The sequence below is a fragment of the Triturus cristatus genome, chromosome 3_2, assembly GCF_964204655.1.
Source record: "Triturus cristatus chromosome 3_2, aTriCri1.1, whole genome shotgun sequence".
Taxonomy (NCBI): Eukaryota; Metazoa; Chordata; class Amphibia; order Caudata; family Salamandridae; genus Triturus; species Triturus cristatus.
Window position 1 is genome coordinate 805,275,569 of NC_140584.1, and position 25,526 is coordinate 805,301,094.

General features: G+C 43.9%; 1 protein-coding gene across 1 annotated transcript in view; it reads right to left on the reverse strand.

Annotated features, from left to right (window-relative positions):
- The window catches only part of CD28 (CD28 molecule), a 174,651-nt gene that overhangs the window by 74,342 nt on the left and 74,783 nt on the right, over positions 1–25,526 (reverse strand). The window contains exon 2 of the mRNA XM_085648931.1: positions 13,434–13,796. Within this exon, the coding sequence (XP_085505057.1) occupies positions 13,434–13,796 (363 nt within the window). The remainder of the gene's footprint in view (positions 1–13,433; positions 13,797–25,526) is intronic.

Below are 25,526 nucleotides of genomic sequence, written 5' to 3' on the forward strand. Positions count from 1 at the left end.
TATTGCTATGCAAGCCTGCTACAATGGCTGGCATACTGGGTGGCTGACCAGGATCTACAGGAGATTGATATGACTCGTCAGTCATGGGAAAGAGGGGACATACATTCACTCTTATTACCCACTAGCAAGATTCCTCAGACGGCGCCCCACTTATTGAGAGTTGCGTTATACTGGAGGAGTGCTCTGAGATACACGAAGGCAGTAGCTCCATACGCCCCTACTATCCCCCTTGTAGGAATCCCCTCGCAGATGGTAACTGTAACTGGTAGGAGAATATTAGCCTGGGGTGAAACGGTGGGCATATTCTTCTCGGACGGTTCCCTGATGCCACATGATGTCTTTGCCCGAGATCATGGGGTACCAAATACATTGTTTATCCTGCATGCTCACATTTCTCGCTACATATGCACCACTTGAGCGCTGGAGGGGATAGAACCGGCACCACACGGACTACTTACTATGCAGTATTTGATGGGAAATGGAAGCCATTTGACTAAATGGCTTTACCGAGGGATTCGCACGGTAGCAGCAGTGTTGCTCCAGTCCCTCCGTATCAGATGGGACGGGGACGTGGGCTGTGCACTCTCTAACAAAGAATGGGATACTATACTGGACTATCCAAAGAAAGTATCTAGTAACCCTACATTTAAATGTATCCGGCTCATGATCCTACATAGGGCCTATTTGACTCCGCAAAGTCCACGCTGTCACTCATCGGAAGCGGAATTAATACATATGCTGTGGAGTTGCCCAAGATTAAGACACTATTGGACATCAGTATGTAAGATAATTAAAGATTGTAGATTGGAGGTTTTCAAGCTGGGTGGCGGGCCGCCCCCCTGGGGTGCCTTAAGTGGTCCCCGGGGGAAGGGGGAGGGGGGGGCAGAAACTGCCCAAGTAAATCACCATGTTCATAAAAAGACAGACCTGCAATAAGCCACTCTGTAATGTGTCATAACTAACATCTTTTGTCACTCAAAGCCTTGCTGGAAGTAAATGTAAATGTATGTATCTTGTAAAGCGCACTGCTGCCCTGAGGCGTCGTGGCGCTGTAGACCGCTGGGGAACCCGTCCTGGCTATCCCTGTGAGATGGTCCCTCCTGGGTATCTCCAAGGTGAAACCAGGCATCCCCGGCGAATGTGGGGGGCTGTTGTGGAGATGAGGCAAGCTAATGCCCAGAGTTTCCGAGTGTGTTCCTGGTTAGAGTAGGTAACGAGGCGAGAATTATCGAGTCTGTTTTGACCCTGGTCCACAACCCTGCCGCGTCGGGAATTGAACCCTGGTCCCTGGCCGATTCTCTGCTTGTGGATCTGCCCTCTAACCAGTGAGCCACACCTCTCCACAGTAGGTGTCAAAGGAGGACGTCCGCCAAATAATTCTTAATCCCCCCCACCCTCTCATTTCAGATAAAGAGTCACACTGTGAATAGTTTTACACTTTAGTAAGACTAGACTGCCCCTAGCATGTAAGCAACCATGTACTTGATTGCCTTTTTAAAAGGTATAATGGAACATAACTGCAATAAAGAAATAAACACTGTGGAGAGAGCAAAGAAATGACATAGTGAAATGTAAGTCATTATTAAAAAGTATGAGGGGTTCCTTGGGGTCATTAATCTCAGGGTCATTTTTATCTATCTTACTTCTTTTCATGAGTTGTGCCCATTCTGAGACTATTTTCTGTGTTTGCTGTCTCGGATGTCCTTCCTTCCTTCAACTCCTCGAGTCCTCTGGGTTGGTGTTTCAGGCTGTTCTGCTGTCATCGGGCCACCTAATGTCCTATTGTTGTTCCTTCCTTTGTTACCTTCACTTCTAGGCGCTGGAACTAACAAGTCGTCGGCTATCTTCTAGCCACCATGTATCCTGTGCATGCGGAACTTTCAGAAAAGCCCTTCAGGTTGTTCATTGGCATTGTGGGATTTGTATTTTTTTACTCTCCTTGGCAGGAGAAGGACACCGACTTCCTCACTATTGTCTGACCGTCACACATGCAGTGTCTTCCAGAATACTGTTACATGATTGCCTTCTTCTGTAGGGCCTGTTGTTGCTTTTTCTTTTTGCAGTGTATTCTTGATAAGAGAAACTATATATCTTTGTTTAAAGCAATACCACTGTGTAAAATTATTGGTAATCCCCCATTATAGACCTAATCAATCTTGCTTTCTAGAGTCTTTTTCAATGCTCAAGTAACTATCTACGATACGTGTATGATGTATCACTGGGGATTCTGGGTAATGTGGCATCCCAGCTGCTTGATGCAGCCTTTTTTGGGGGGGGTGGGGGGAATTGTATCTGATGGTTGATTGTGAGTTGAACTGGCCGTATGTGTTTGGAGTTATTATTGTGTTCAGTCTATCTAATGCCATATAAATGTTGTTCATCTCTGACATTTCATTAAGACCTGTCTTAGCCGTACATACTTTCAGGATCATCCTTGCTTCCACTCTATGTCATTATTTCTTGGAGTTTTCATGTTTAAGGACACTCCGCGCTATTTCTGTTTCTGATTGGTTTTGGTTCATGTAATGTTGAGCTAACAGAGCACTCAATACTTTCTTGGGTATCTTAGATTTATGTTGGATAATACAGGTTTTAATCTCTAGTATTGTCTTTCCAATATATGCCTTATTACATGGGCATTTAATGATATATACCATGGGCCCGATTCAAAAAGGTAAACTGAGACGAAAGTCTACTTTACGACTTTCGATATTCACAAAGGGTATTTATGAGTAGAAAGTTAGACTAGTTTTTTGTGATGCAGTTTTTGAATTCCGGGTGTGAAATGCTACATAGATTACACACCATTTCGGGCCCTCTATTGTCAGTTGGTACACTAACTACACAGTTACTACATTTGTGATGTCTGGTAAAAGGGGATAAGACAAGCATTGTACATAATATCGTTGGTTCCTTCTTTTTTCTGTATTGGAATGACCTACCATGTCCGGGATATTTTTGTTGCGTTTGAGTGCAAAAATATGGTTTGCTATTATGGGACATTGATTCTTTTTCATATGCCAGTTTTTTCGAATGCTTTTCTTGATTTAGATTTTCTGGAGGTTGTACATTGTTACACTCACCAATCCGTCATTTTTTGGTTTAATTTTCTCCTCCAATAGAATATTGATCTTGGTCCTTATAGAACTTTTTATGGGTGTTTTCTAACCTGCAATTTTCTGAGGTGTTCATTTGCATTCATGAAATAATCTTTCTTATAGCAGTTTCTTCCAATCCTGAGAAACTGGTTGTATGGTAAATTATATTTGAGATTGCATTGATGGAAGCTTGAGTAGTAGAGGAATTATTCCTCTGAGTTGCTTTGCTAAATACCATGGTAAAGATTCTCCCATCCTGGTGCTTTATGGATTAGTTCTTTGAAGTTTATTTCATTTTTCAATCAATCAATCAATCAATCAATCAATCAATCAATCATTACACTTATAAAGCGCGCTACTTACCCGTGAGGGTCTCAAGGCGCTGTGGGGAGGGGGTGCTGCTACTGCTCGAAGAGCCAGGTCTTGAGGAGTGTTCTGAAGGTGAGCAGGTCCTGGGTCTGCCGTAGGTGGATAGGGAGGGTGTTCCATGTCTTGACGGCGAGGAAGGAGAAGGATCTGCCGCCGGAGGTCGTTCGTTGGATGCGGGGGACAGCGGCGAGTGCGAGGCTGTCAGAGTGGAGCTGGCGGGTGGGGTGTAGAAGCTGAGTCAGCTGTTGAGGTAGGCTGGTCCGGTGTTGTGGTGTGCTTTGTGTGCGTGGGTGAGTAGTTTGAAGGTGATCCTCTTTTCGACGGGGAGCCAGTGTAGGTCTCTCAGGTGGGGGGTGATGTGGCTGCGGCAAGGGACATTGAGGGTCAGTCAGGAGGAGGCGTTTTGAATGCGTTGAAGTCGTCGCAGGTGTTTGGCCGGGATACCTGCGTAGAGTGTGTTGCCGTAGTCTAACCTGCTGCTGACGAGGGCCTGGGTCACCTTTCTTCTTGTTTCGGTGGGGATCCACTTGTAGATCCTGCAGAGCATGCGGAGGGTGTTGAAGCAGGAGGAGGAGACAGTGTTGACCTGCTCCGACATAGAGAGGGAGGAGTCGAGGATGATTCCCAGGTTGCGTGTGTGGTTGGTGGGTGTTAATGCTGTTCCCAGCATGGTCGGCCACCAGGAGTCGTCCCAGGCAGAGGGGGTGATTCCGTGGATGAGGACCTCCGTCTTGTCCGAGTACAGCTTCAGTTGGCTGTTCCTCATCCATTCGGCGACGGCCTTCATTCCCTCGTGGAGGTTGGTTTTGGTGGTGTGCGGGTCCTTGGTGAGGAAGAAGATCAGCTGGGTGTCGTCGGCGTAGGAGATGATGTTGAGATCGTGCTGGCGGGTGATGTGAGCGAGGGGGGCCATGTAGACGTTAAACAGCGTCTGGCTGATAGATGAGCCCTGGGGTACGCCGCAGATGATGTCGGTGGCTTAGGAGTGTAAGGGTGGGGGAGGCAGACGCTCTGGGTTCTGCCGGAGAGGAAGGATGTGGTCCAGTCCAGGGCCTTCTCTTGGATTCCGGCTTCTTGGAGGCGTGTCTTTAGTGTGCGGTGGCAGACCGTGTCGAAGGCGGCTGACAGGTCCAGGAGGATGAGGGCTGATGTTTCGCCATTGTCTAGTTGGATCCTGATGTCGTCTGTGGCGGCGATGAGGGCTGTCTCGGTGCTGTGGTTTCTTCGGAATCCGGACTGGGACGGGTCTAGGATGTTGTTGTCCTCGAGGTAGCGGATCAGTTGCGTGTTGACGACTTTCTCGATGACCTTCGCCGGGAACGGGAGCAGGGAGATGGGCCGGAAATTCTTGAGGTCCTTGGGGTCCACCTTGGGCTTTTTGAGGAGGGTGTTGATCTCGGCGTGCTTCCAGCTTTCCGGAAAAGTGGCTGTCTCGAGGGAGATGTTGATTACCTTCCGTAGTTGGGGTGCAATGGCTGCGTCTGCTTTGTTGAATATGTGGTGTGGGCAGGGGTCTGACGGTGATCCTGAGTGGATGGAGTTCATGATCTTGCGTTTTTCGTCATCGTTGACGTTAGTCCAGGAGGTCAGGTGGTTGAAGCGGGTGGTGTTCGCAGGGGGGGTGGAGTCTGGCGTAGTCGGGGTGGTCGTGGTGTTGAAGCTGTCGTGGATGTCAGCGATCTTGCGCTGGAAGAAGGTGGCCAGCGAGTCGCACAGTTCTTGTGAGGGCGGGATGTCATTGGTGTTGGCGCTGGGGTTGGAGAGTTCCTTCACAATGCTGAAGAACTCTTTGATGTCGTGTGCGTTGTTGTCCAGGCGGGCTTTGAAAGAAGATCTCTTGGCTAATCTGATGAGGTGGTGATGTCTGCAGGTGGCGTCTTTGTGGGCTGCGTAACTGTCTGATATTCGTTCGTGGAACCATTTTCCGGCATGCTCGTTTGGAGGTCTGGAGCTCTTCGGTGAACCAGGTGGCTTTCTTGCTGGTGCGGCTGTTGGAGGGTTTCTTGAGCGGGGCGAGGGTGTTGGCGCAGTCGTTGATCCATTGTCTGAAGTTGCGTGCGGCGGTGTCTGGGTCGGTGGGGTCGGTGGGTGGGATCTGGGCGAGGGTGGTGGTCAGCTGTTCTTCGGTGACTTTGCTCCAGCAGCGGCGGGGCAGCTGTTGGGTGCGGTAGTGCATAGTGGGCTTCTTGTAGGTGAAATGGATGCATCGGTGATCGGTCCAGTGGAGTTCGGTGGTGTGGTCAAAGGAGACGTGGGGGCTTGTGGAGAAGATGGGGTCAAGGGGTTTTTGCTCGAGAGGATTGAGAATTTGATGTGAGGAGTATGTGAACTATTACATTCATGAAAATTCTTTAGTTCCTCAGTGGTGCCCTTCTAAATTAGCAAGACGTTACCTATATAGCTTTCCTAAAGCAAACTATTTTCTGTGTATGAGTTGTCAGTATAAACTCCTCACATTGTGCCATAAACAGCACTGCAGCTCCGGTGCAAAGGTCATCCCATTGCTGCCCCCTTTACTTGGATATACTATTCTTGACTCAATCTAAAAAAATTATTTTTTAGATATATTTGCACCAGATGTAATATGAATTCTGTTGGGACAGGGTGAGGCACGTCCTACTTTCCAGGAACCACTCCAATGTCCTGAGTGCAATGTTCAGTGGTATGTTCGTATTTAAGCTTTCCCCATCCACAGTTATGAAGGCATCCCATTCTTCATTTTATTCCACCTCTTCAATCTTAATAATGATATCTGTTGCGTCCTTGATATAGAATGCTACCTCTTTTATGAATTATTTCAGCAAGATGTCAATATACTTAGCAACAGGTTCTGAGGTGGAATTTTCACCTGATATGATTGATCTTCCAGGGGGCTTGATAGTGTTTTTGAGGCTTTCTGTATATCATACTGGTGTCCTTGGGTTGCTATTTACCAGATATTTTGCTTTACTCATTGAGATCCATCCTTCTTTAGAGGCATTATCAATAATGTTTTTAATCTCTGCTTCTATTTCCTTTGTCAGATCATGATCAATTTCCCGGTAATGGACTGTATTGCCCACTTGTCTGATTATCTCTGGTCTATGCTCCCTTCGATCCTGTGCCACAATGACACCTTTGTCTGCTGGTTTTATTACAATCTTTTTCAACTGCTTTCAGTTGTGTAGAACCTCTGCAGTTGTGTAGAGCCTCTGACTGTGTTAGATTGAATTTAGTGTACTTTGTGGACTCTTTCAGAACAGTTCATTCAAAGACAACAATCTCTGCTTGCATCTTATTACAAGGTGGTCATAATTTCAAAGGTTTCCTTAGGTCCATGTAGCTTATTTCCTGAGGTATAACCACATTTTCAAAAAATTCAGGAAGTCTGATCTTTCGAAAGAATTGTATTAACTCCATTCCAACCTGTGTGAAGTCAGTGAATTAGGCTGGGATGAATGATAATCCCTTTTCAAGTCCTTCTTTTCCTGTTCCTCCAAGATTCTACTTGAGATATTATACACGAGAGTTAATTCTCATTCCCCATCGGTAAGTTCTTCTGCATTTATTGATTTCACCATTTCCTTGGGTTTGGCATTTTTTTTCTCACCCTCTCCTTCTGCCTCATTCTAAAAAAATACCTTCCTGAGTGGTTGAATGTAGCTTGGTGTATTTAAGTCTAAATATGATAATCTCTCAGGGAAGTTGATGAAATGTCTTTGGCCTTGGTATTGATGTAATGCCTGACTGTTTCAATTTTGTTGTAAAAGTCCTTTTGGAGGTACTTATATATTTTCTCCAAGCTGGAGCTTACAATGTTTTTTTCAAGTTTTTTCAAATTGTAGCCCTTAGTGTTAACCTACGCCAGTAGGGCTTTAGAGTCATTGATTGCGGTATTAGTTCTACCCTGTTCTTCCAGATCCTTCATGGCTTCCAGTTCCTTTTTGGCCACACATTCAGCCTTTTTAATCGAACATCCAGTCACTGGAACGTTTTATGACAATTCTACTGAAGTCTTCTATGTATTCCAGGTAATCAGTGAAAATTACCGGGATACATTGAACTTGTAAACTCTGAAGGATGGTATTATCTCTCAAGTGTTCCAATAGAACCTCTCCATGTAGTACTGTTCAAATATGCTTCGTCTTTATCCTCAGTAATTTATCGGCTTCAGTTTGTTATTGTATGTTATTGGTCACTGCATTGGTTTTCAGTACTGAGGGGCCCCTAAATAGTTATTTAATGTAATTCTTCGAATACCTTATAGTTTTAAATTCCTTCATTTCCTCTATGAGTTCCACTTTTTTGGGGGGTGGTTCCTGGCTAAAGTCTGTGTTATTTTGTTTGTTTTCTTTATACACCAATAGCCGCCTTTGTTTGCTACTTCTATTTTTGTATGTACAAGCCCTTGTGTGTTGTTCCATGCTATAGAACTACTGCTAATAAAATGAAAAAAATAGATTTCAGCTGACTGATGCAAAGATGTCATATTTGCACCTGTTGGCCAGTGCAAATGTCATTTGTACACTGGTCAACCATTCCAAATGTTGGTGAAACGTTCAGAGTAGCCTCAGGGTTTTATGGCTACCACAAAGACTGACCCTGAGATAAAAGAGCCAGTGCAAACATTTTTATTTCCCTAGTCGAAATTACATAGTTTGCTCTTCTACCTTGGCAATAGGGCAACATTTGATAACTGTAGGTGCTATCTCATACTACCCTTGTTCATGACACAATTGGTGCCTGCCTAGTAGTGCTTTGCTCAAGAACTAGCCTTACAGCTGACATAGCTTGGACTGGAGCCGGAAGGTGTTGACTGTGCCTTGATTGGAATATTCACAAAAGAGATTCCTGAAGGAGAATTCACCGGTGTTGTTACTGACGAAGCCCGTTTTGAGAGCACCATTGGAGTGGTAAAATTGAAAACAAAGATTAAATCGGTTGTTAGTCATCGTCTGTTTCCGCCTTTGAACCTGGTTTTATGACGGAGGTCATTGTAAAGAAAACCACTCGCCAACTAATAGGGATATGAAGGCACACCGCACGAATAATCGATCTGCAATGCAGGTTGTGCATTGTCCAAAAAATCACATTTAAAATGAACAACATTTATCTAAATAGCTTCGAACTCAAAGAATTCCAGTCACGGCCCTGAGGAGAAGCCCCTGATTAAAAGGGCTGCGTAACGCGTTGGCACCTTGTTCACCAACAGGGGACTATGTGTTTGAAATAATGCAGCAACTGAAGAAATGAATTCAAAATAGGTTGCTTAAAAAATATATCCCCGTTGGGTGATTGCCTTGAACCATAGGCTTTGGGCAGCTGTTGCTGATCTCTGCTTACAACGGGTAGCAGTGTATATTGGTATATATTTGTGATTACATGTCAATGTTGAACAGTGATTGGATGTTTTTTTCTGTGTAATGTGGATTTTTGTCTAAATTAATTTATGTCTAATTGTAGATGAAAAAGAATATGTGTTTTGTATATGTTTTGTAAATAATGAGAAGTGTGCATTGTTGTTCCTTATCCAACACCAAAAATCTTTTTGTGGACATAACAAAAATATTTAAATATTGATATGATTAAATCATTGGATCATTATATTTAATAGTTTGGTCTTGCAGTGATTGATTGTGGTTGAATGCCCAGCTAGCTTTTTTCTCATTTGTGAATCTTAATATAGAACTTATCTAGCTGGATGGTATGGGGTCCACCCCATCCCTTATATATTGATTGGAATATTGGCAGAGTTTAACTGATCTAGAAAATATGCCCAGGTACTAGATAGCTAACAAATTTGCAAATTGGAGCAGTTTTGACAGTGTCATCTTATCGATTTTGCGGGCTCAGGGCAAGATATACTTTCGCGCATAATGTGCAAAACAGCTTTGCATTTTAGTTCCCATTTTCTGTTAGTTCAAGCCCCATGATGACAATCAATATTGAGTAATACGTAAAAGTTTGAGATGGAGAAATAAAAAGATGTGACATAAAGAGAACGTTCACTTTCCCAGGAGTCCCATTAGATTGTGGGAGGTCCTCCTCAATTGCATGCTTTGCTCCTGCCTTAAAATGTCTCTCAGTTTTGAACTTGTAAAGACGAGCCCCAGGGTCTGACGGTATCTGTCAGGCTCTGTGCTCTTCTGGATCGCTCGGGAGCAGAATGTTCCCAACGCCCCTTCCCAGCTCTCTGGGCCTCCCGCCTATTGATACGAGTGGCCCAAGAAAACCGGGGGGGGGGGAAAGGGGAATTGGACAGAGAAGAGACAGTCACTACGTCTTTTTCTTTCTTGAATGTTGTCGCTCTTTCTATCTTCCACTGCTGTGATTGAAGTGGATATACTGTAAGGAAAAATAAATATTTATTAAGCGCTCTACTCTACACTCTACTCTTCTATGCCCTGAGTGACCTGTCCTAGGTTATACCCACCCTAACTTTAGTGACCGATGCTCCTCTTCTGTTGTGTGGTGGTGGTGTCGCCTTGTGGTGTAGTTTTTTTCCTGCAATAACAAGTAATCTCTTTTAGTTTGTCCCTACTCTCTCCCTCTACTTAACTTTTATTTCTTTTGCTTCTACGGGTTCTCTTACCCTAGTTACCACTGACGGCGCCTTTAACTGGATTCTGGTTGGTGAGTACTTCTTCTTCTACTTATAGTGTACTGCTACCATGCTTCTCTTCTTTTCTTTTTCCTCATGTTTTATTTGCCCCTATATCTGCTCAACTGGAAAGTGTCCTAGGAGGCTTCTTGGGAGTCTTTTATCGCTACCTTCGAGGGAGATCTGCCCCACTATGTTGATTCAGCGCTCTATTCTATTTACACACTACCCTGAGGTAATATCAGTTCAAAAGGCTATTCTCTGTGGATTGGAAGTCGGGTTCCTTCTCTGACTGCTGACTGGATTTTTCAACTGAGGAACATAAGTATTATTTTTCTCGTTATCACTAAAATTCTCCTCACAAACTTCGTTTCAGAAATATACTGGTACTTATGACATAATATTCTAGGATAAGCGAGATAAGCATGAGCTCGTCTTCTTTTGCTTAAAGTTCGTTTTTTCGAAGGCAAGTAACTCTTACTAATATACTCTGAGGTGAGTTACGGAACAGTCTTACTTAGTGCTCTGAAACTTGGACTTGTTTTCCTCTCAAACTTGACGATGAATTCTCTTCTCAGACGCGTGGCACAATCGACGACTCTCTCTCCTCACGACTCCGGTGAAGTGCGCCTCTCCACCGGGCTGACACCTGGATCCTACTGATTGACCTGGAACGCTAGAGCGCTAACCTGCTGCTCACGCGTTCCAACAGCGGCGGCCATCTTAGATTCCAGTCTTACTCCTTTTCGCTTGGGGATCACTGTAGCGCCTGGTCTGCTGGTCCTGACAGTATCCCAGGAGATCTCTTCTGCTCTGATATGGAAAACTGGGCAACATACATCCTGACCCTGGCTAATGACATCACAGAAGGGGCGAAAGTGATTCCTATCTTCAAAAAGGGCGACAGGTCTAACCCCTCCAACTATCGACCAATCAGCCTAATCGACTGTGTCTAGAAAGTCCTCTGTCGATCGCTATTAGTGAAGATCACGGACTGAATGGTGGAGAATGACATTCTCTCTTCCCTCCAGGCGGGCTTTAGACGGAAAACCGGCACAGTCGATCAGGTCTTTCGTCTCCTTATGATCTATTGGAAGTTAGTTTTGCTGGGTAAACTGAGCTTATACATCGCATTCATAGATCTGAAATCTGCCTTTGATCTCGTTCCTAGGGACAAATTAATGGGGGAGGGTCAGGGATATGGATATGCCGTCGAGTATTCTCACACTTCTTGTTAGGCTTCATGAAGAGAACTTTGCCAGGGTCAGATGAGGCAGCCAGGGACAAGTTACTGACCCCATTAGCGTACAGCGTGGGGTCGGTCAAGGCTGCGTTCTGGCCCCAACCCTATTCTCACTTTACAATAATGGTGTTGTCGAATTTCTATCAGCCACCCCTGCGGAAAGCCCCCTCCTTAGCAAAGCAGAGAATTGCCACCCTACTGTTCGCAGACGATACTATTCTCATCTTGGAGACCCCAATGGGCTTCCAAAAACTTTTAAATTAATTCAAGCTCTTTTGTTACAGGAGGGGGCTGGAAATTATTACATCCAAAACTAAGCACATGCTACTGAATCCCCACAAGTCCTTTAATGGAAAATCGTTCTTAGGCTGTACTGCACTAGAGAGAGTAAGCTCCTTTGATTACCTGGTAATTAAATTGTCAGCGGATATGGCCTGTAAGAACCATCTTAACAAGGCCTATCTCAAATTTTCCCAGGTAACTGGAGCTCTACATAAAGAGCATTGTCTTTCTTACACCAAGCCTATCGCACCAGCCTTGAAACTTTATAGCTGCAAGGCTGTGAGCAGTGCTCTTTACAGAGCTGAGCTTTGGGGTATGGGAAGAGCAAGTGACATGACAACCCAGGAGAATAAGTTCCTCAGAAACCTGACCTCTCGCCCACAAAGCACCCCCCATGCCCACTCCTGCTCAATATGGGCATCAAACCCATTAGTGACCTAGCGAAGCTCCGCCCTTTGTTGTTCTGGCAGCAGATGGTCTCCACCCCAGAGTTGTCATCTTATGCTGTGGCCTTTGAGGAGGTCTGTTCTCTAGACAGTGTGAATAATATATGCTGGATCAAACATGTTAAAAGCCTTATGTCCTGCTTAGGCCTCTCTGGCCATGGCATTGCCTGCCCTCCAACCCAGAATAGACGGCAGATTAAGTTACCATATTGGGATTGGGTTGAGTCTAAAACATATATAGATGGCAGCCAGGGCAGACTAACTGAAAAATTCAGAGACTTCAAAATCAACCGCACACTTGAAAGCTACCTTGATATTATTAAAGTGCCGGCTGATAGGAAGTTTAGGCATGGCAGCCTGCCAGTTAATGCTTTTACAAATTCCTGGTTTGCCAATAGAGCACAGCAAAAAGGGCTGCCCCTGTTGCCCTTGCCCTTACGAAACCATTGGCCATCTCTTTTTGCCTGTATAGCATACACAAAACCTAGGAGCAAATGGATGACTCCTGTTTGCAGGCAACTTGGCACCAGAGATTCTAGAGAGGCCTTGCCCATACTGCAATCTGATCCATCACAACTTTTTGTGTGTGTAACTGCGAAATTCTTAGGCCATTCATGGGCAATCAGAAGGAGGGCACAGACAGCCCCCTGGCCTACTACTGAGAACCATTGCAGTGACGCCCTGCCGACTTAAGCAGTTTTCTGGCCACCTAACTTGAAGATGTGAATAGCCATTTATTCCTTTTGCTGCTGCCTAAGGCACACTCTTGATTGCCGTCTATTTGTTTTTATTTGTTTTTACCGTGATGATTGATCTTGCAATTGACTTTTTATAAATGTCCGCTGTTAATGATTACGTTTCTTTTATAATGAACACGTACTTTAGGCAAGGGTTTTCGCCTAATTTGCACATTAGCTTCTCTGTGGCTGGAAAGCATTTCTGATGTAAGCTCGAATTGTATGACACCTTTTTAAATTTTTACCGCTTGTTATTTTGTTTTTTAGTGACTGTTATTCTTCAATTGTATTGTTAAGTCCTATCTTATGGTTTGCCCTGTCTCTTTATCAACATGGGCGATGCTTTGTATCTTTGATTCTTTTATGGTACTTTACCGAAATAAAGAGAGTTTGACTGACATGCTGTGAAAGTGTTTTGCAAGGAATAGAAGACTGTATGGATTTGAGTTTATTGGAGGTAATGTTTGGCTTAATATCAGGGACATCAACAGTAAAACCTGGCCCAGCAGACTATAAAACAGACCACAAGCAGCCCACACACTGACCTCTCAGAGTAATCCATCGGGCACTCACTGATTGCCCAATAGACCAGTCCAACGTTTGATATTGGTGGAAGTCATACAGCTCACAATAGAAAGTATATTTTACCTGTAAATAGACGTGATTTTCTAGACTTACCTTTCACATGAATGACTGTTCCATTATCAATGCTGCAGGAGTATGGAGGTGGCCACATGACCTCAGTGAAACAAAAATAAATATTGGTGTGGTCCACCTTGAGATCCGAGAGTTCAAAGGTCACATTAGTTTCACTCGGAATAATCAAGCACTTGAGGCCCGATTGTGTTGACTGGTTAGATGGTTCAGAGGACCGGTTCAAAAAATATCCAGAGCACACACTCTCGCCGGTCCAGTTGAGTAGTGACACCCGGATGTCTGGCGCCTTCCCACTTCCCCCAGAGTTCCATTTGTACTGACATGTGAGTGTTGCGTTCTTCTTTACAACCAGGAGGGTAGGTTGCTTAGCTGGGCGACAGGGTTCTGGAAAAGAGGAAATATATTATTATTTCATTGTAGTGCATGAAATATCATTAATTCATCATTATTAGTTCAGTTCAGTTCAAATAACTTTATTCGATTGTAATCCTTACAATAATAAAAGCACAATTCATAAACATACAATCATAAACATGTTTCTTAAACATACAGTTAAAAACAAACCATCCAATTCATTTATGGGACAAATAATTTAGATACACATTATAAAGCAAGAGTAACAGGCAGGATAGACAAGTTAAAAATATAAATAATTATACCAAGTTAAAAAGATTAAAAGTACAACGATGATAGCAGCATAATTATCCCTCCATACTTTTCCTGAAGGTAATAGCTAATTTAAAAAAACTGCATACAAATAGGGTGCAGTCACAATTCAGGAGTTGAAGGTAGTAAAGTGCTGGTTTGATCTGTGTAAATTTTAGATCTTTTAGGCAAGGCTTTAAATATAGTCTCCGAGGTACTGTATAATAAGGACAGATTAATAAAAAGTGTGCCAAATCTTGCGGAGACTTCCCGTCGCAGCCGCAAGCAGGCAACACTTGGCCTCGATGGGCCCCTCTTGGTACCGCCACTAAGAGGTGAAACAGATCAAAACGGAACCTTGTCAATAAATAATGATCGTAGCCAGACATAGGCCATGATAGATACGGTTCCATTTGTAGACATGTTCTAAGTAGGACGTGTTTCCTAACGCTGTCTTTCAAAAGCTCACCCTCCTCCCTGGCGAAATACCTAGTTGTCATGAATGTTTTTTTCCCGAAAGTAACATCTGCTTTAGTTATGGTATTTGGGGTTGAGAACAGGTCCGGCCGTCCCATTTCAGTTAGGCGGTTGTTAATATACTTCAACCACGGGACCTTGAGCCTACCGTCCCAGGTTAAAGCTTCTTTTAATATATCGTGGGTGAGGGGTATATCGTTGTTTAGCCAAGAGTTCAACCAACATAATAGGGGATTTGCTGCTATTTTATTGCTAAGAAAGGGTACACCTAACTCCTCGTGTACCGAGAAGTTTCCGGTTCCCCTTAGCAGCTTCAATACCTTCTTTAAAAAGTTGTTTTCTACAACCTCCAGATCTCGCGTCTGGCTATAGCCCCAGAGCTCGCTGCCATAACAAGCAACTGCAATGCTCTTGGCTTGGTATAATTTAAGCAGGGCAGCCACCGGGCTATTTCCCATTTTTCTCGCAAAGCCAAGTATGGCTGCATTAACGCGTGTTACCTCGCCCTTCTTTTTAAGAACCGCAGGGCCCCAAGATAATTGATCATCAAGAAGGACCCCGAGGTATGAGAAGGTTTTGGAGGTTGGAATTTTTTCCCCGTTTATAATGAGAGTTTGGTTTTCGCGACCCCTGGCCTATTTTCATAACATAGGACTTAGAGTTGTTAATACTTAGGCCTCGAGACTCCATGAAGTCGTAAAATGAATTTAAAAGTGTCTGGAGACCAATTGCTGTCCTTGAAATAAGGACAGCGTCGTCCGCGTAGAGCAGGACTGGGACACCTTTTCGGCCTATGTAGGGGTAATCCACACCTGTTCTTAACAAATAATCCTCCAGCTCGTTGATATACAGGTTAAAAAGAAAGGGAGCCAGAATACATCCTTGACGAACACCCCGATTGATTCTAATATCCCCCGTCACTTTCAAGTCTTGGGTGTAACGGACATTGGCTATTTTATCGGAGTGTAAATCAGCCAATAGGTGAATTAAATTCTGCTCAACGCCCATCTTTGACATAGTGTCCCATAATTTACCTCTGTCCACACAATCAAAAGCGGACGATAGGTTCATAAAAGCCATGTGAATGGTTCCCTGCCGGGCCAGGGTGTATTTACCTACAATCAAATATAGGTTCAGACACTGGGTTACTGTTGAATGGCCGGGTCTGAAGCCATATTGTATTGGGGAAATAACATTATTCTCGTTTGCCCATGTTATTAACCTGTTCAAGTTTACTCCCCCTACCACTTTAGCTACGGCGTTGATTAAAGATATTGGCCTGTAGCATAATGGGCTACTACGGTCACCCTTTTTAAACACGGGAACTATAGTCGATTTCCCCCACGACTTTGGGCACTTAAAAGTCGCGGCTGCATTTACTACGTTCGTGAGAACAGGGGCCCATAATGAGGTACAGGATTTAAAAAGGTCCGGAGGCAAAGCATCCGGGCCTGGTGCCTTATTGCCTGTTAACCCTTGAATGGCCTTTTCTACTTCGTTGACTGAAAAAGACAAAGAGTTCTCCTTAGGAGTTAAAAAGTCATAATCTGCCTGTAGTTCATTGCTTTTAAAAATTACACTAAAGTGAGTGACCCAGTCTTCCTCCGGGATATTAGTACCTAGTGCAGTATCACTGGGATTATCAAACAAAGGTTTATTAATAATTTCCCAGAATTTACTGCTGTTACCCAGGACTGAAGGATCAAGCAGGGACTCCCAGGTACGGGCCTTAATTTCCTTTTTCCGTTTATCAAGTGATTTTTTATAAATCAAACGGAGATTTTTAATTTGACCTGAATCTCTGGGTTTAATTTTTAGCGCCTTTCTTAAATCTCTGCTTGCCTTGGAGCATGTATGGTCAAACCATTTAGGATTATTTCTAACTTGTCCCTTCACTGGAACTAATAACATAGAACCTACTGTTGACACCACACCCTCAAAAATAGCTAAGATTTGTTCTGGGAACATAGGTGTTGATACACAGGCCACAAGTTCCTCACCACATGTTTTGTTGATTTCATTATAAAAATTTTCATGATTTACCAGATGCCATTTCAAACGACGTTTGCCATTTATACATTTTAAGGTTCCCCGGTCTTCACAGTGCTTTCGCCGTTCAAATATACCACCACCCAGTCTAATGGTTAGGGGGTTATGGTCACTGTAAATATTTGTTTGTATGGTAAAACTGGAAGCCTGATTGGCAAGGTCGGCAGATAGTAATATGTGATCTATAAAAGACCCATAACCTGAACCTTTAAATGTTGGGACATCGTAAACCTTGGACTCTGGCACCAAAGACATAGCTGTAAACAAATTATTTTCATTTAACAGATCATTAAGGTGAAGACCACGCCTGGTATGATCAAAGTGAAAACCATTCACGCGATTACACCCCAGGAATCCCATGGGGGTATCTCGTGGGTTACCACATGGGTGTACATTAAAATCTCCTACGATCACTAAGCTACGTGGCAATATACCTGTTCTTTCTCTCAACATTTCTTTCAAAAGCAGTATATTACATTCCCCATGACTGGATATAGCGTTATAAAAGTTAACCAGGGTCAGAGCATGTTTGCCTCTCTTCAGTTCAAGCACTTGAATATTTCTATTTGCGTAATGTCGATTATTAATATGACAAGAAAGAGCCAAGTTAATAAAAATAGCCAGGCCCCCCTTTGCTCTACCACTAGCTGAGGGGGCTGCTGGCCTGAGGAAGCTTTGACATCCTTCAATGAAGGCATTATTATTTTCCATCCATGTCTCTTGGAGGCATATAAGTGCATGTTTCTTAACAAATGCCAACCAGACAGGGTCACGTATTTTATCAGCCAAACCTGCTATATTCCATGAAACTAAACTCGCATTACAAACATCACCAGTCTCTGTTTCGATGGCAACTTTAGTAAAAATAGGTTCTAATGACCGGCTTAATTGTTCAGCGTGTGTAACTCCTGTGGTTTCTATTTTAGAGGAATTTTGTTCTACATGGACTGGAAGTGAGTTAAAAGCTTCAAACAAATAATGCGGTGTCCTAATGTGCTCGTATTCGGTTAATAAGGGGCTGTCTGAAAAAAAATCTGCATCTGGCTCTACATAAATATTACTATCCGGTTCAGTGATTAAGAGGGGAACGATTGCTGCTTGTGGGGTCCTAATTTCACCATGAACAGAATTGCTTAACATTTGATCAGTGTACATAGGTGTGGCTGATACAACATGCAGTCAATCAACCCCCTCTAGGCTGTTCTGCTCATAGAGGACATCAAACCTATTTGAGGTAGGTACATTGTAGTTGGTATTAGGATGTTTTGGTTGAAAGTGGTTACGATGATGATGTAACCCGTGTGGGGCCTCCCATCTCTCATTGTAAATTACTGGGTAATTGACCTGTCTAATCTCCCCTAGTATATCTCTCCTATACTGTCTTTGATCTCCTATAGTGTAGGGGCCATGGTTCCTTGGTGTTACTTCATTGTAGTATGAATTATAATTAACATGGTTTTCCTCCTGCTCTATAATAGGATAAGAAGACATTATGTTAAAACTATAATCACTTGAGGGGTAGAAATAACTTAGATCCATAGTTCGGATCAACGTATTGATCAGGCCATCCCTCCAGCTGGTGATATGCCTTGCTACACGGTTATCCTTAAATGTAACAACAATGCAGTCACCCTCAGTGGATTTAAATCTATGGCCCACCCAGTCGACCCTCCTAACATTTGTTATTTTACCGCTAATGTGGCGAGGGATCGGTCTGTGGGCGGTTAACCAGTGGCTTACTTTGTTTTTCAGGTCCCCATATCTCTCTACCTTGCCCTTTTCTAGTTGCGGTACACCTATCATTACTATAGTGTATAAGTGGGATTCGGGAGGGAGATTAATGTGAGTGGGTTTGTTATTTTGTTGTAGCAGCGTAGATATTTGCGCTGTTCGTGTATTGGTAGCTGTATTTACTGTTAATATAGGCCTTTCAGGCTCAGCCTGATCATCATATGGAACAGGAGATACACCTTCCGTGGCCCATTCACTCTCTTCACAACCAGCTAAAAAACCATCTGAAGTAGTGGGCACAGTCGGTGCTACTGCTGTTTCGTTATGTACACTTATAAGCGGTTTAGGATCATTGTGATCTATAACACCCAAAAAGGGGGTAGATGCTGAATTAGAACCAACAGTTTCTGTATTGTCAATCTGTATAAGTGCAGTGGAGAATTTGGACATACTAATAAAATCCTTGTGTTGGGGCTTTTCAAACTTCGCTAGGAATTGCTCTATACTGGTAATTTTTTCGCTTATAGGCTGTAGGAGAGATTTAACTAACTGTTCCAGTTCTGTCAGATATGGTTTATCTAATGAACTTACCCTTTCGGTCTGACTTGTCTGGTCTATGAGAATTTTATTATTCTCTAGTTGTTTATCTTCAGACGGTAGTACATCTTGCTTTGGGGATGTTATGGATGTTCTAGTAATTGGGTTAGCCAGTCTGAAGTTTAACCAGACATCTTTTGCAGAGGGCTTGTGGTTACCCAGAGGTCTATAAGTTTTCCTCACAATAGATTTAGTTTTTTTCCCATAGCGCCGTTTCTTCATTTTTTTTGAGGGAGGCGATTTATCTGCTACTATTTTACTAGCTAAAGGGGAACTTTCTACAAGTACTACCCCTGGGGAATTAAGTGACATTTTTCCTGATTGTAGTAGGCACAGATTATCCCCACAATTAGAGACAGACAAAGGGCTTCCTTCAACACTATTTGGTGGAATAAATGAGGCTGATGATATATCATTACTACGATTTTTACCGCTAGGTAGCCTTGAAAAGGATTGCAACAGAAGTGAGTCCTCTGCGTTAGTAAAGGATTCCACAGTGTTGTTATGAGCAGTAGTATGCATTACAAGATTTGGGAAACACATGTTTGGGGTCATTGAGAGGCGCCTCTCCGTGTTTTGAATAGCATCTGCAACTACACCTATAGTTTTTTGTAGCATTAGGTCTATAGCTGTAAGAGACGGTAGTGGTGTGGATGGTACAGTTTTCTTTCTGGTGGTTGATCTTGTTGCCACGGGGGTCTTTCTTACTTTAGTCATTCTATACAAGTTAACTGGATGAATAGCTACAAGACTGGGTACTTATAAAAAGCTACACTTAGCTATTGTACAAGACCACACGGCCAGTCGTATGTCCTAGGGACACAATACTAATGTCACCTCAATGTTTCGTCCCAGGCTACGGATGAATCCAAGGGGGGTGGCCCGTCCCGTCTCCTTCTGTCCCCTGAGGGCCACAGAGGGCCCGCCCTTTGCCCGGGCTTAGCCCGCGCGCGTCCCGCGACGCGGAGGCTGCAACGTTCTTTTAAGCACCTCCCGGTGCGACCACGGCGTCAGCGGCTCCGCTGGCGCTGGCGCACAGAGTGCTGGGAGATGTAGTCCAATCCCGTCCCCGCTCTGCGACCGCTGATGTGGATGGTGGCGGCGGGGGATGGCAGCAAAGCACAGCGAATCCCAGGATACCTGGTGTGAGCAATGGGTAGTAGGTGAGCTCCTCTGGCTGTGGGCAGTTTAGTTTTTCCGAGAACCCGCTCCGTGAAGACTGCAACGTTCTTTTAAGTGCCTCCCGGCGCGACCACGGCGTCAGCGGCTCCGCTGGCGCTGGCGCACAGAGTGCTGGGCGATGTAGTCCAATCCCGTCCCCGCTCTGCGACCGCTGATGTGGATGGCGGCGGCGGGGGACAGCAGCAAAGCACAGCGAATCCCAGGATACCTGGTGTGAGCAACGGGTAGTAGGTGAGCTCCTCTGGCTGTGGGCAGTTTAGTTTTTCATCATTATTAGATACACGGCTCAAAACATTTTTTGAAAAAGTTCACCAATGATTCTTAGTTCTGGTGTTAAAAAGATATGAAAGATGAGGATGAGGTTTGACTCTTGGTGTATACTGCATTGCAATCTGACCATTACGGTACTTACAAATGCCCCAAGAAATGGCACAATTCACAAGGCTTAATTCAGAAAGTTTTGCTTCACAAGAAGGTGCAGCATGTCAGATATTTTTGCGGGGCCTAGGTCAATACCTTTAGTCGTGCCTCGCGTAAGAATAAGTCCTATTTCTACGTTTCACAGAAATGTCCTTCAGGGAAAGACAAGACCCGACAGCTACAGCATCTGCCGCCATCTAGTGGCATTTACTCCCTCATTACAAAAAAAGGTAGATACTGTATAAACTATAAAAGCATTGTGTAGATTGAGTTTGAGGCCTTGACAAACCATCGGCCTGGAGAATAAGAACCCCTTTACCCTTCACTTCTAATGGCCTTGAGACGGTATGTCTTACTCCTGCAAAATCAGGAGTAAGTCAGGAGTATGTGACACCTCTTACAAAAATATTCTTTGCGAACCAAACCTATAAAGTATTTTCTAGTTGTGTCTTAGTCCTGTTTCAGGTGTGGATTACTCCTAAATTCTCTGGTGTAAAACGCACCTAATTATGAAAAAAGTAATTTAAGTACATATTTCAGTTAATATGTATATTATTTAAAAGTGTCTAATATTGAACAATCAAAATTTCTGAAATGTCCCGTAAAATTATATAGACAAATGCGCATACAATTTCGCCTTCTTCCGACATTTGAAGTAGTAAGAGCTTGGAAAGGTCTTTCGCCTAACAAGTGTATGAGTCATCTTTGAGATAGTGATATTGAACCCTTCGATCACTTAATAAGGTTTTGAAATTCTATTAATTGTCTAAGAATTAAAATATTCATCCTTTTTGTGAGGGACATTGTTTTTGTTGTTTGTATGTATTAAATCCACATTTTTAGTGAAATCATCTCATACATCTCTTCTTGAATATCTGTTGGGTATTGTTGGGATCTGTACATAGTAGGCATATAACGTCCAATTCATCCCACCACACTTGCCCCCTCTTTTCCCACCACAAAAGGCACAATACCAGTGGATAGTCTTCACTGCGTAGTCTTTATTAATTCTCAGATAACGCCATCTTTATTTGTATATGCACTGTCAACATTAGACCAACTTTTATTAACCAATCCAACACACATTGATAACATTGGGTTGCACAGTATTGGTTTGAAGCACAGGTTACAGTTGCAATTGTATTTACAGTTCAGGATCTCCCGAGACACACGGTATGTGGATTGTACAAGCAGGACTCAACCCATCTCCATTGCTTCCATTTCAGGCAACTAACTGTCGTCTACCTCCTAGACGCGGCCACCAGAGCACTGTTTTGCGCCTTTCCTTGCGCACCAGCTTTTACCAAGTTGCTTCCTCCAAGCACTGGCATCTCGGGTAGAGCCGGAGAGTCCAGGGCCACCAGCAGGACGGCCCCCTCTCCCGCCAGCCCGGAGCCCCATTGACTGCCCTTCTTGTTCCAGGATTGGCCAGTCCCCGTCAAACAGGAGTCCCCGCCATTTTCCTGGCCCGGGACCCCGCCACAGGGCGAGGTGCCTACTGGCGCTCTCGCCCTCCCCCCAAAAAACAGCTTCACCTTCAGATCTAGCGCTAAAGCTCCCCCATATAGCGAGGATGAATAATTCCAACCCTGCGCTGGACAGCTGGACCCCATCTGGTAGGTACAAATCCGATTTCGTTGCCTGTATCGTGGTATGCCTGATGGAACATACACAACCCCCTTCCACCCACCGGAATCATATTGCCACCTGCATATCTCCACCCCCGTATCCTTGCGTCCGATGCCTTGAAACCACTGTATGAAAAGTCACAGAGTATAAAGAAAAAAGGCACTGCTACATCGTCGCTTCCCCCCGGCCATGTTTAACTAACTGTAGTCTGACCTACTGTTCCCAACTAGAAGACCGCCACCTGCCCACCTTTTGATCATTTTGTTGCTTGAATGTGCTGCGACCCTGCTTTAAGACCTGAGCAAAGCCCAACCTAACAACCATTCCCCTTTGTCCTATGAAGTTACCAACTAAGGCGATAAACCCATTGATCTGGGTGCCGCATGATTACACGCGCCATCCCGGGAAACGTGTGTTTTGCAGCCTATCTTTGTCTAATATTTCCAATACCCCGTAGGAAGCATACCCCTTTGAATATATCGAAACTTATTCACAGCTCCCCTTTTCCACCAAGTCCACCTATGAAAGGCAGCAAGAAAATGTAGTCGAAGACAATGCATTTCATCTTCAGTGTACCCGTACTCTTGCACTTGGTCGTACTCATTACCTAAGCCATACCCCTGAAAGCCGGCCATACTTGAGAGAGGGTAGGTTTTGTATCATAGGGGGCCCCTGGCCCGTTCTGGCCACACCTGAATTATGAGACCCTTGTCCTTGCCCTTCCAGCCTAATTTGTAGGCCGTATTAAGTTGACCAGTGGGTCCTGTGTTGCTATATAGTTACCCTAGGACATCCCTCTCACTTAGCCAGCATGTAGTGCTGTGTAGGCCCTTCTATTCGAAATATAGGCCTTTGTTATATTGACCATAGCTCTGCCTTTTTAGTGTATCGCAGGCTGATGGCAGGTATGACCCAACTCTGACCCAACTCAGATTCAGTTCCTCTTTCTGCGAGGCCTTCTGCCTCCAGACTGGTGGCCCCCACCCTCCACCCTACCGCTCTGTGCTCGGAATCAAAGTTCAGCATACCCTTGAAACTTCGACATACAGTAAGCTGCATCCTGGCATGGCACCTGTTTCCTGAGCAGGTTTCCCACTTTTTAAGGAAGTGGCAACCGCAGAGCGTCAAGTTAGGAGAACATTTTTAGTTCATTGTCAGCATTGAGTGGGTGGATGACGACATGTCTGGTAAATACTGCAGACAAAGCTATTTGGGTAACTTACGTAGGTAGAAGTTGCGTGCAAAGAACCCCAAAAAACAGTATAAATAGGGAGCAGTCACAAACATCAAGCGGACTACCTCGCTGTCTGTCTGTGGGTTACGGACTGCGTAGAGTTTTCCCCAAGAGCAAAAGAAGCTCTTGCGTCTGCTTAGCATTATGTTGTATTTTACCCATATGAAATGTCCTGTTATGTTTAATCATTGTTCTCTTTATTTGTTTCTCCTTTTTTGTATTCACATAATGTATTCATTGTAATTGCAGGAATGCTTGCTCTAGAGTAAACGTGTAAACGTGAGAGTTCCTAGGTGACAGAGTTCTTATACTCTGAAACATTTCTCCTTGGTGTAACCTATTTCTTCAATTGCACTTATAGATGCGTTCTCTTTCTCTGACAGTACAATAGTGCAGATACGGAGGGTATCATGATGAGCTCCATGTGATTATCTGAATTCTGTATTTTATGCCTTTGTCTTGCAGTTTCTTTGAAGTTGCATCTTCTCATTAAACTGCCATTGTATTCTGCCTCCAATTCCATGTCTCACATGTCTATTTTCTTCGATTTTAGAGCAAGCATTCCTAGGCACCCCGGTTCAAATTAAGGTGCCCCTTTTGTCCCTGACTAACTCTCCTGCTCAGTTCTGTGGTGGCTCCCGGGGCTCTGAGTACCGCCCCTAGCTTCCTTGTCCTGTAATAAATCCTCCCTCCAACATTTTTGGTGCCGTGTGACTCGGAGTAGCAGTGCCTGCAGACGGGGGCAGTAACGGCTGGGTTCGAGGGGACGCAGACTGAGCACTCGTGACTCCTTTCTGGCCGAAGCCTTTGAGTACAAGCACTCGGGTGAGTATTATAACTACCTGACGTGAGGTGACGCTTTGGTAACGGTTTATGAAAGGAGCGCTTGTGAGGCTTCTGTGTTTTTCTCGGCTCTCAATTCTTTCCTGTCTCCTGTCTGGTTGGCCTCGCTAAGGACATTTTTAACTGGGGAGGCTTGTGTGTGCGACATGGAGTTCTGAGCTGGACAGTACGGTCAGGAAGTTGTTGGTTTATTGTTTCCTTTTGTTATATATAGATGTGTGTGCTATTGTTTTTGTCTTGAGTGCCCGGAGGAGAAGGCTGCGCCTTGCGCCTTTCACGGGCTTATTTAGCTCTTTTTTATTATTACATTTTTACATTTTACATTTTTACATTGTTTTTGTAGGAAAACAGGCATAGAAGAAAGACAATAAAAAAGTAAAAAGAATAAGGGATAAGGAGAGGCTGTTTATGTCTGCAGTCTTTTCAATGCTATTCTTTTTGGTATAGCTTGCTGTTGGGTCTCTCTGTATATAGTGAAACAGAGAGCGCCTCTTTATCAGGGGGCTACGGGTCGGCCTGGTAGAAGAGAAGGAGAGATTCGATTTACTATCGTATTCTTTCAGCAATAGAAAAGTGCTCCACTGAGTGGATACAGTGGAGGCTCTCCTACATCAATACAAGGTAGGAAAGAGGTTGGATATTGTCGGTCCACTTAGCTACTGGATAACGGATATCGCCTGATTTATGAGGATTTTAAGAGGTTCCCCGGGATGGGTTTTTTTTTGGGATATTATGTTTAAGTGTTTTTGGGTATTTGTGTGTCAGTTTCCCTTTTGTGTGTGCACCATTGTAGATTGGTTTGTTAGTGAGATTCAATAACTAGGGAGGGTTTTAGATGTGCTTTTTGCACTTCCACATGTATTGATCTGCCACTGATAACTCCAGAGATTCTGTGATTTAAAGTTTTGAGCGCCACAATTGTTACAGGTATATTGTTTAGTGCTGCCTTCTTTCCTGTGTGCATATTCGACATACAGGAATACCCCCCACCCCCATCAGCACAGCAGATCTTGCTAAGAATGAAAATAAATAAATAAAAGAAAAAGAAAAGCCAGCACCCATTTCCAGTGCTATTCACATTAATTAGGACCAATAATAACTAGGATTGTAACTGTTTTTATATATTAGAGCTGTTGCCTTTTTTGAATAAATAGTATTATGAATAAATAGTATTATGTAGTTACCCCTTGCCACCCCCTAGCCCCTTGTCTGACCCATGTGGCTCAGCACCACATTTAATTAGCACAAATCATTTTCAGATAACTGACCACGTAGTGCACAACAACATATCTCAAATTGTTTGACTA